Source organism: Catharus ustulatus, chromosome 8 (genome assembly GCF_009819885.2).
Source record: "Catharus ustulatus isolate bCatUst1 chromosome 8, bCatUst1.pri.v2, whole genome shotgun sequence".
NCBI lineage: Eukaryota > Metazoa > Chordata > Aves > Passeriformes > Turdidae > Catharus > Catharus ustulatus.
The window spans coordinates 7777711-7789761 of NC_046228.1; the positions used below are offsets into that span (position 1 = coordinate 7777711).

General features: G+C 39.7%; 1 protein-coding gene across 2 annotated transcripts in view; it reads right to left on the bottom strand.

Annotated features, from left to right (window-relative positions):
- Positions 1-1200: 1200 nt before the first annotated feature.
- Positions 1201-12051, bottom strand: part of FHIP2A (FHF complex subunit HOOK interacting protein 2A) — a 33995-nt gene continuing 23144 nt past the window's right edge. For both annotated transcript variants that reach the window (XM_033065881.1, XM_033065882.2), the window contains 5 exons: positions 10762-10852; positions 8919-9062; positions 6242-6382; positions 5397-5500; positions 1201-5308 (listed from right to left, as the gene is read on the bottom strand). In XM_033065881.1, coding sequence (XP_032921772.1) covers positions 5203-5308; positions 5397-5500; positions 6242-6382; positions 8919-9062; positions 10762-10852 — 586 coding nt within the window. In that variant the 3' untranslated portion in view covers positions 1201-5202. The remainder of the gene's footprint in view (positions 5309-5396; positions 5501-6241; positions 6383-8918; positions 9063-10761; positions 10853-12051) is intronic.

The window sequence follows — 12051 nt, forward strand, 5'->3', positions numbered from 1 at the left end:
AAGGGCTCATACAACCTGGGATAGATTCACTTCACTGAGCATTAATCCTTTAATCCTACTGGATCACATACCAAACTGGAAAAAGCCTTGAGGCTTTGACAGCACCAGTTCTGCTGATATTTAAAGGTTAACAAAGTCAGTAGATCCTGTGCTACACTGAGAACTGTGGCTGATAATCTGTACAATGAGTTAATGAATATGAAATAGAGACCACACACTGATAGTACTTTTTTTCCCCCAAAGGATGTAGAGCCCCAAAATCTTATATCAGAATGCAAGTGCCATAAGATAATCATGGTTCAATGACTCAGTCATTTCAAGACTATCAAAGTAAGAGAAAAATATATGAAGATGCAAAGCATTCCATTTCCATACAACTTCCTCACTGCTTGAGAAAGCAAAGTCTCCCTAAATCTCTGAATGCCTCATGCAGGCACAGCAGATAAATGATCTGGGGTGAGAGATGACAATCTCTGAGACCCAAGAGGATGGCAGAAAGATGCAGAGAGCTGTAATGAAAGCTGTCAAGTGCATCACCTTGCTGTAGCACTGTTCTTATTAAAGATGTAAGAGCACTTGCAATGTTAAATACCGAGGAGGAACAGCTTAACATCCAAGTGCAGCCCTCAGAAGGGATCCTACAGAGCAACAAGATTTTTAAAAGGATGATCAAAACTAGAAGGAAACCAAAAGTAGAAAAAACAGACAACATATACAATTTAAAACTATATCAATACATATATAACTCCAGTGTATAAAAGCCTTCCTCAAAGGCCCTGGAGGAAAAATGATGCTCACTCACCCCGTGACATTTGTCTCCCACAAACCAGTGTTGTGACTGACACACTCTGCACTCAAATGCAATAGAAAACCGAGGCCTTGACCAGCTGCAGCCTTCCTGGAAGGATATCAGGGCTCCCAGGAAAGAGCAGATGTTAATCTGTGCCCAGGATGGCTCCATGCTGCCCATTTTTTTAGGCTTCCCATTTTCCTGGGCAGAACATGCAGATTCAGTCCGAGCCCTGCACAGCACAGTACAGGAAACACATTTATCCCAGAATCAGGGATGCTGTAGTGACAGACTCAGAATAAATGAGGACTTCAGGATGAAAGGCATGATGTAAAATGTTAAAACATATTCTGTCTCAAGGTCACTCATACAAAAATTATTACGGGTTCTGTAATAATAGAAGCAGTCGCTTCACTGAAATTAATTTATTTTGAGAATATCCCTTTTAATCCTCCATGCATTTTTTAGCACAAAAAGTTGAATTTTATTACAACCTCTTTCATAAAACTTAATATTGTATGTCTGGTAATGTGGCTGTTTCAACAATTCCTCATTGGAAATTCCCACATTTGTGAAACCTTGGCAACACTGTTAGTAAGTGACCTACACAAAGTTTAATAGAAAATTTTTACTGAATATCCTCTGTTTAATGTAAACAAGGCAGGAGGCAAAACAAGGAGTATATATATTTTATATAATTACACTATTTTACAGGGCACAGAAAGCATTGAGGACATGGTTTGAAAACCCTGTATGATATGCAATATCAGATATGGATTTTCCATGTAGCCCCAGGTCTACTCCAGGACCCTTTAATCTTCCCAAGTACTTCAGGTTAGTATTTCTTCTAGCAAGACAAAGAGCACTAATAAAATGTCATCTGTGAGATTGCACTGCAGGTTATGGTAGAAATTACCATGCATTTACAAAGCCATTCCATGATTACTTGTGCCCTGTAAAATGAAGTGTGGCAATCTTTACACTAATCATAGTGTAAGCAAGCTTGGGATTCTGGTCCTTTTTATATATATATATATGTATATATATACATAGGTGATGTACAACCAGACTCAAGCTGTGCATCAAGTCACAGCTTTTATATTGCACAGACAAATAGAGAATAAGAACATTACACAGACAGAATCTGAATACCAGGAATATTACAGTCATAGGAGAAACTAAGGACAAACTTGTTCTACCAGAGCTAGCACATGGCTTATAACAAAATATTCTAAATCAGAGTCTAAATCAAATACATACTATAAATGAAATAAAAGAAAAACAATGCTTCTATTTACACACATGTGCATCAGAATTAGAATGTGGTTTGGATCTGCTTTTTGAAATAAGAAATTATTCTAGTATCCCATCTCAAGTATTTCAATCTAATAGCAGTGGCCCCATTCTCTAAGGTGATGATCACTTGTCTTTGCCACTGACATCTGGAGGCTCTGCACAAGCCATGAACTCTTCAGGCCAAGTATTTTCTTGGGTGGCCCTCTCTGGGTAATAAATAACCATATACAAACACACTCACACAGAAACAAAATGGGCTCCTCGATGACATGCATAGATCAAAAAGGTGAAAACATGGACCTGAACTAACTTCTACTCATTAAAAAAAAAGTGCATGAAAAATATCACCACAAAAATAATTAAATGAGTTCCATCTCTTTAAGAAAGATTAAATCATTTTTACAAAAATAAAGGTCATTGTCATCAGGTATGGTAATTAAGGGTTTGTAGGCAGCACTCACAAAAGCAGTTTAGGCTAAAGCAACTTTAAGGGTTGCTTCACTTGTGTGAGGATGGATCCATGTCTTATAAATTTATCAACTAAATAACATTTGGTTTGCAAGAAAACATCACCAATGACACTGGAGACTGAACAGTCATAGCTGAATTTAAGACTGATCATAGTTCTATTTACTTATTTTTCTTATGGACAAGCTTCAGGAGCTGTGTTTGCAGCTCTGCAGTGTTTTGCATTAGAACACCACAGAGGCTGCAGCCTTTCAGTGCAATGACTTCAGGTACCAGTGAAAACAGCAAAACAAAGGAAGTGATGTTAATGCTTTCATTTGAGATCAGGCAACTCTTGAATGGCTTTATCAATTCTTATATTACTTGGAATGCTTTTACAAGTTTTGCTTAACATTTTGCTCACTTTCATTTACAGCACTATTATACTTCCAGTTTCCACTGAAATTGGGACATTAGAAGTTTTCTGGAGCATATGCTTTAAAAAAATAAATAGATGATTTGAGGAAAAGTAATTAAGCTCATGCAAAACCAACAAAGCCCCAAATTCAGTAAAGCATCAGCATTTCTGCTCAACAGTTTAACTTTGTTCATATAAGACTGTGATTTAAGGAAAAATACTTGAAATTAAGCTTGTTTAACTGTTTTGCTGAATTGGGACCTTATAAATACCAAATGTATGTATTAAACATCACTCTGCATACACAACAACATGTTCTAAACTATGTGTCAGGTATTAAGAAAGCTCCTAATGTGGACTGTCTGCAATGCAGCTCACTAAAAACCATTTGCTACATTCAAGGTATGTTTCTAAAGAAAAAAAAATGAAGTAAGTGTAATTTTTTCAAACTCTGTCCTACCATGCTACTTGGACATGAAAACACTTTGGAGCTAAATGCAGAAAAAAAAACAGGTGAAGAAGCAAAATATGCTTTTGTTTGCCAGAGAAATGCAAGAGGTTTTACAAAAGTGTCCCAGTACAGGAAGTTATTGAACATAGGTTTTACCTACCAAAATGTTTCCAGAACTGCTTTCTCCAGCTGAACCTGTACTGGAAGCTTTTACAGCAGGATGCTCTTCACTGGTGACAAGAATAAATTTAGCCCATTAACTGTGACACTGCTCTAATTAACCTGCTAACTTAAAAGGCCTCTTAACATCCAGCTTCCATAAATATTAAAAAACAAGTCCTCAAAGACATGGGTAGAGAGCAGAATCTGATTCTAGGTACAGTCATGTAAATCCAGAAGAATTCTAGTAACTGAATAAATTAGTCCATGTTTGCATATGAGCAATGACACCTGAAATGGGCATTAGCTGTGCAAACAGGGGGGCAGGAAAGACAAACGAGGAAAGACAATGTAAACAGGAGGAGCTGAGCTCTACCTGGCTTTGCTTAAAGGAGGGGAAAGAAGTCCTGCCCTCTGTGTAGAGAGCAGGACAGGTCACTGGGTGTGACTGCAAGGTCCAGCACAGCCACCTGCCAGTGCACAGGGTGCTGGCACTCAGGACCCTCTGCAGGGCAGAAGCAAAGCAGGGCATGGCCTCTGCCTGCAGTGCCAGCGCCTGCCCTGCACTGGCTGGCTGTTGGCATTCACATGGAGAGGAGCCACTGAAAGGCAGTCCTGCATCCCAGCTCTGTGAAAAGGTGCAAATTTTGGTCCTAAATAAGATATCAATGCTTTAACTGAGTTGGCATCACTGTGATGGTTAGATAAGCAATAAAAATGTCTCTCAAAATAACAGAATGTTTATGCTGCCGATTTTCAAGGCACAAAAGATTCGTAAACCGATTCAGACTAATACCAACTTAAAAGAAATTAAAAATACTGTTTCAGCAACAACTACTGATGACCTATAATTAAACTATAATGTAAAGGTGACGTGAGTCAAACAACTAGAGTTCCTATATAAAAAGCTAAAGCAAATCTAGTTACACAGATGACCTGGAGATCAATCACTTGGAATGACAGAGACAAACATGCTACAAACATGTACACTTCAGATATATTTGTTATGGCTGTGATGCCGAATCAGGATTAATTTCTTTAGTATTGATTTCAGATTGATAGATTTCTTGGAGTAAACCACTGAGGAATCAAGCTTAGAGCTGTACTTAAGATCTACCAAAAGGAAAATGATCCCTCATTAACATATGCTATTGTATATGGATTGGTGGATTTTTGGAACTTCGTTTTTAATAACATACGTTGCAACTATAGGTGTGTTTTTCTTTCATATATCCAACTGAAAAGAAAAAGAATTAAGACATAAAAATGTTACAAAATTAATTTGTTTTTTTAAAAGTAATATGGTCACAAAGAGCAAATTGGTGCATGTGAGCCCCAGGACATACAAGAGCCCAAACTCTCTAAACATTGTCATCAGAATAACCAAGGTCTGATGTCTGTGGTTCTTCATGCAGCTTTTGCAGCTCTTCACACAGTGCCTAGACATGCTGTGGATTGGTTTCTCCCCAAATGTCTTCGCTCATATTCCAAGTCCATTTGCAATCTCAACATCTGGTGAAAGGAACTTGTGTTCCAGACATCCCCTGCACTTTTCCGGAGGCACCAGCGAGTCTCTGGGTGTTGTGGGTGGCCCTGTGGCTGAGCCCAGCCCGGGGCGGGGGTGGCTCGGCCCGGGGCAGCTCAGGGCGTGGCTGAGGTGTGGTACTTCACAAAGGCGATGGCCGCCAGCTCCTTGCAGAACTCTTCCAGCACAATCACGCCCTCTAGTAACGTCATGTGGTCAATGCTGGGAGGGAAGAAAATTGCAGGGAATCAGGATTGGCACACACAAACCCAGCCACGCGTCTCCGAGAACGTGCAATGTGTTTACTCACATGGGCCCCTCCGGCTCCAAGCCCAGCAGGCGTTTTCTGACCAGCAGAAGTTTGGGAGTGAAATCTGGGATGCGCTGGATTCTAACCATGAGGTCCCCGACGACCTGTAAAGCCCAGGCCATCAACACACAAAGTTAACACCTCTGCAGTGCCTGGCAGCAAGGTTCAATGGCAGCTTCAGTGCCCACTTCAGCATCCTCACAGGCTCACAGAACAACCTGCAGAGAGGCTGCTCTGCCCAAAAGAGAGGATGAGTGAGTGCAGAAAGTAAAGAAATACAAAAGCTTTACTTGCTCTTGCCACAAATAGAATTTCTTATTTTAATTACATCTATGATTAATTTGTCTTTTAAAATGTTGACATAAACAATCAACCAGTGAATTCCTGGGCCTAGGGAAAGCACAAGGAGAGAGTGAAGGTTGTATTTTGGAACAAGGAGGGCTGCTGGGAGAAAGGGAGCCAAACCCTCTGTTACTATTGGACAAGCATCATTAACAGGTTCCTGACCAGCTTAATAACAGCTGGTGTGTGGGGTAAGAGAGGGATTCTGACTGAGGACACGGCAGTGTGACAGGCACCCAGGCTGCACTTCTAGGATACAAGTCTGGCAGGAAGAGATGGAATTGGAGAAGGGGACTTATGATAAATCCAGGACTTAATTGTCAAGAACAGCCTTCATCAGAAAAAAAATATGAGCAGAGATACCCACCTAGGCCCAATTTGATTAGAAATCAGCTTTCAATGACAAACATTTACCAACTACCCAGCAACTACTACCACTAATGACAAAGTTATTAAATATATTACTGCCATACAGCCATGTAATAATTGCTGTGTTTACTCACCCTGACAATCACAGAGAAGAGAGACTTGCAGCCAGAGGCGAGGTTGACGTAAGGGTCCAAAAGGTATTCGTGTATGTGAGGATGGGGAAACAGGGACAGTTTGGACAACACTGAAGTAACTTGTAAATTTACATCATAGGGCTGCAGAAAGAGGGAAACACAGTGCTTAGTTATTTTCATGCTGGCTTCTTTTCATCCACCTCATGTTTATGTAACCACTAGAACTTTATACACAGGGTTATGAATAAATAAAGATACAAAGTTTGATTAGGAGACAAGCCCAACCTCTGCTTTTCACTACAGCAGTGCTGTGAATATGTCAGTTGGGCATTAGATGTTATTATATGTATGGCTGCTACAACCACTTGAAGCTTTTGCCCACTTGTTTATTGCAGGGCAAGTCATCTTCCCGTAAAACATTTCTTCAGCTAAAGAAATAGCATGGAATCAGCCTAGATTAAACATCTGCTTGCTTCTCCTGGGAAACTGTAAAGTATATGAGCTCAGGAAATTGCCAGAGAGAAAATCATGTTTACAGCTAATACGTTATTTCTCTTCCACTTTATTTTTTTCTGGGAAAGAATTACTGCAGAGGGCCTGGCCATCTTGTGGCAGCAACCTATGGGAGATGGGACCAGTCCTGGGCTGGGAAAGCAGCAGGAAATTCTGAGATTCTTGTCTACTTCCCTTCCCCAAATCAACCAAATGGGCAACACTGTCAGATGCTGGAAAACGCTTACCAGTCATAAGGAATAAAATAATAACTAATTTTCCAAGAAAAAAAAAGCACCTAGTTTAAAGGCTTTGACCATTCTAGTAAGAAACTTATTTCCATAAAAGCATTTTCACCATGGCTTCTTTGTGTTTCAAAGCTTTTTTTTATCGTCTTTGATTTTGTCATCCCAGTGAAAACAAACTGACATTTTAATTCAGCCCAGAATTTACAAACTAGTAGAACCTCCCACCATTTCTTCAATGGCAGAACAGGAGAGAGGGACAGAATTCCTTTGGTACACCTCTGTGTCAATCAGCCTTGTTGATCTAAGTGGATTACAGAGCCCTCATTTAATCTCTGCATATTGGCAGTAATACCCTCACTGGCATTATCACACCTACAAGAGGAGGATTTAATCACCTCAAATTCTCATCTTTATGCTCTCAAGTTAGCATCCCACTGAAGAATAAGAGATGCTTCCCCTTTTCAGATCTGAGATATTTGGATGAATTCAGCCTCAGATTAAGACAGATACATTTAGCCATGTCTACATGTCTAAGCTCTCATCAGCTGACCCAACAGAGATGGCACTTGATACACCTGCCCACACACAAACATCTCCTGCCATCTCAGATGCTCCCAAGTATCTGCTGGTCTCTTGATGGTTCCACAGAAGGTGGATCCTGCAAGATCTTTGTTGTAACCAGAAACTTTTGGGAATACCCTGGACACTACAAAAATGGCAACAGATACCTGAGCTCAGGCACCTGAGTAGAGCTTTCAGTCCACAGAGTGAGGAAGCTGAGCTGGTGATTCACTCTGCAGTGAAAGAGACACCCAGCTGCCTTTCAGCCTAAGAGCCCCAGGGACTACTGGGGCTGCTCTGACAAAATTTCCACTGACTACATGTGTCCACGTAAGTAATATTTAGGTATCTCGTTCTTGAATTAGTTACCACACACTGTTGCATTGCAAAGTTGTCTCATAAATCTTTTGATATGAAAGCACTTATTTCTTCCAGTCAGTGGCAGTTATTTCTGTACTTGGCACTCCAGCAATAGATTCATCCCAATCTCCTAACAAATGAAGCTTTCAGCCCCTGGACCACAGATGTTATAGGTAAAAGAGATCACTACATTTTGAGTTATTATAGCAGAGTTAGTCTGCAGAGAGAGACAAAAATTCCTTCCATAAATCCATTCATTGCCTACCTAGCTGAACTGTAGGAGAAGGTCTTTAGAGCTGTTTGAGTCAGCCAATTCATTAGGAAGCTTTGAAGGCATGAGCATTATCTGGTGTTCACAAGAGGAGAAGGAAACAAAGGAATAACACGTGCTGCATTGTTCTGACAGATTGCTGTTGTGATTCCAACTAATTGAGAGCATTAAAGAAAGCTGCTTCTTCACACAGAGCTTTTATTTCTGTCCATATGTCAGCAGACTCAGTAAAATGGCCCCATATCAGATAAATCCTAAAAAAATTCTCTGTAGCTACAAAGATTAAACCCAGCAAATTTTGAAGTTCAGGAAATTAAAAAAAAAATTCTTAGGGTACAGTCAGTTCTACAGAAATTTGTAATGCCAGCAGGAGGAAGAAGTTACTGTCTACTACATGAGGCATTTGAAACCAGTTAATTCACTTGTGTGCTTGAGCTATCTTCTGTCAGAAATGAGGTTAGTGAGAGGAACCACCTCTGCAAAACTTTCAGGTACCACAGATTCAAATCACAGTGCTCCCATGAACACTCACAGTGCTGACCTAGAGGCTACTCCTGGCTTCTTGCACATTCCCTGTGCATTTCTATGTGCAAATGGCTCTTGTCAGGCTTATGACCAGGAAATGGCACATTACACAATAACATGACACTGTCATAGAGAGTGATGGGAATCCACAGGAACTGATGGAGATCAGCTCTTTAAAAGGGATGGAAATATGCAAAATGGAATTTTTGTTTTTTCTTACCTGATCAAGAATCCTGCCCATTCTTTCAAACAGGACTTTCAAGAAGTGTCCTTCAAAAAATGATGCTTCTAAATTGCACTTTTCCAAAGATCTGGGAGATCCAGGCCACTCCCACCGTAAGCAAATGACACAATAATCCCGGAACTACAAAAAAGTAGTGAGGAAAACAGACTTAAATCTCCATGGAAACCATTTAATTCCCTTTGATAGTCCATACACCTTAAAACCATCATCTATAGCTAAATGATAAATCCAAGCTCAAAACAATCAGTCATTCTAAAGTAAAATCAGTAAAACCAGCAGGCAACTCATTTTCCTGGGGATATTCCTGCTCCTAAGTGGTTTGAGAAGCAGTGAGTGGAGAACAGAGCTCCCAAAAATCAGCTGGGGCCAAACCACAAAGCAACACCAACAATACACAACCTAATCAGAGAATTAAGAATTGCATTCTTAACCATCTTCTTGAGAGCACATTACCACACTTCCATTGCATTATGTGTAGCTGATCTTGCTATCCAAACCTATTCTGCTCCCTAATTCCCAGGACAGGAAAGGCACGTGTACATGCAGAACATACAAACTAGAAGTATTTCAGGGCTTCTTCTTCCCTCTCTTTGTTTCCTAACACCCCAGGCAGTCTTTCTCTACCTTACCCCATATTTGCTGTGTGCTGTTTGATGCCTCCTTGCAAGGAATTAAACCTTGAACCGAGCACAAGTTGAAGTAGAGAAAATAAAGAACACAGGAAGAAACAGAAGCAAAAGAGTCAGAAAATAGACTCAAAAATTCTGCATTGATTGTAGCTTACCTACCTGTGGAGGCTTCCAGGAATAGCAATAAGGAAGCAGAACAGCTATTTGGATGTAATAACAGGAACAGGCAGGGCTACTCTTAGGGGGGAAATATTTTAACAGTACCCATATCATCGTCAGGAAGTGACAGAAACCAATTCTGCTCTCTAATAACTCCCAGCACACTCTTTTTCCCAAGGCATGAAAGAAAGACGAGGATGATAAGTGGTTTCTGGCATCCAGGAATAGAACATAGGGGAATTTTACATCAACCTTTGTTTCCTTATTCTCTATTTTCTATTCCCTTTCTTTTCAGGAGAGACTATAGATGAAGCAATATAAATACAGAAATCCAAACTTCTCATCTTTAGCAGCTGATAACATAATTCCAAGGTTATGGAATTTTTGAATTACCTACTAAATATAGCTCTCAGTTACTCTGTTCCTTTGCATAATTTTTTTTATTCTAGAAGATTCACAGGGTTTCAGTAAGACAGCTGCACACAAACAGTGACTATCTTTTTACCAAGGAAACTTTATGTTTGTAAAAGCAAAACTTGCATTTATTTCTAAACAGTAAATCATAAAGCTTTCCCTGCCTACCCAACCTCCCAACTTCAAACCTGAATGCCTGAGGCTGTGCATTCCCTGTGATGAGCCTTTATTTGCAAAGTCCCAGATTGCATAACTCCTATGCAGCATTTTAATTTCTCTTTAGTTCTTTCAGACAGCTTGGCAGGCAATTCTCCAAGAGAATGCAGATAAATGCAGAAGCAAATTAAGAATCTATCTGCGGTTCAGGTTTTCTCTCACTGTATTTGTTATATGAATATTAATGCATTTAATGTCATCCATTATTCCCACTAGTGCAATACAAGGTGAATTCATCATCGAAAGATCTCCAAAGGTAAGTTTTCATTAAAAATGAAAATTGAATTTTCCCATCTTCCATTACCAAAAGATGCATTTAATAGGACTATTTACAGAACCATTTGTATATTCTCACCAGCATTTCAAATTCTCAAGGACTAAGGAAGAGTTCACTGACTTACTTGTCTGTGGGCATCTCTGAGGTAAGTATCATAACCTGTACCCTCCACATGGTATGATGACTTTGCTTCATCAGGTACAAGACAGAGAAAACTGAAGAGAAAAAAAGTACATTAATGACTATATTCCACAGAGCACCAGATCAATATTTTCTCATCATCTGTAGCAGTGTACCCAGAATTGGCTGGCCAATTAATCCACAGGCTCTACCAGAACTTTATGTGAGGAACAGAGAACACAAAATCTATTTAAGCCTACCTATTCCAACTGTTTGTAGTAACAAGGTATATACTGGAGAACTTTTGTATCTGGCACTAGAGGTAAAGTCATCAGTGGAAGCATTTTATAAGAATCAGCAGGCAGAATGAAGTTTAAAGGGAATATTCATAAATAGGTCAAGTATTTGCTAAAGGTCAGACTCCATCTTACTATAGCTAAAACAAAACATACTTGGGAATAAATGAGACAAAAGAGAAGAAGAATTACAGTTAAAATTCTACTTAACCTACTTCATAGGTAGTTTTATTTACCAGTTTGTTGTGGCAAAAAATGAACCTCTAAGACACACAGGAGTATTTGCATATAAATCTCCCTGTTACAACTATGTAATTGCCTTTGCCAGGTATGTAGTCAATACTCTGTCCTTATTACTTCACCAATATCTGACCTAAAATGCATCAGGAAAGTCTGAATAATATTAGTAACTTAAAAAACAAAATTAAACCCATTGAAATTTCTGGACAGCAAAATAAAACCCAGTCTGTGGACCTTGATTCCAAATTTCAGCCTTCACCATACCCCAAAGACATCCTACTTCTGTAGAATTTATATGCAGAAATATGTAGTAGCTGACTTTTCATGTGGCGTTCATCTTATCTCAAAAAATACAAATTTGCAGAACACTGCAAATCATTCCCTGATGGAGGTTACAGGAGGTGAATTTAGGAGTGTTCTTTGTGTCTTTGCTCCAAACCATGTCCACCATAAACTATAAATAACAATAATGGGGGAAAGAGGGCAAGAAGCGATGATGTCTCTCTGTCCTGGTTGTCCTGGGCTGTTTGCTTCCTTTGGCTAACACCTCTGATTATTTCTGGGCAGGCAGATAGGTCAGCACTGACACACCAGTGCTGCTCTGCTACCAAGTACTGACAGAGCAAACAGCCCTCATCCTAATATTAGTTCCTAAGAGAATTACCATCACTAAGTGGCTTAGAGCAGAGCTTGTCCTCTTTGTGATATCCAATTTGCAGTGAGTCTGACAGGCACTGAGGTGTGTCACAGGTGCCACA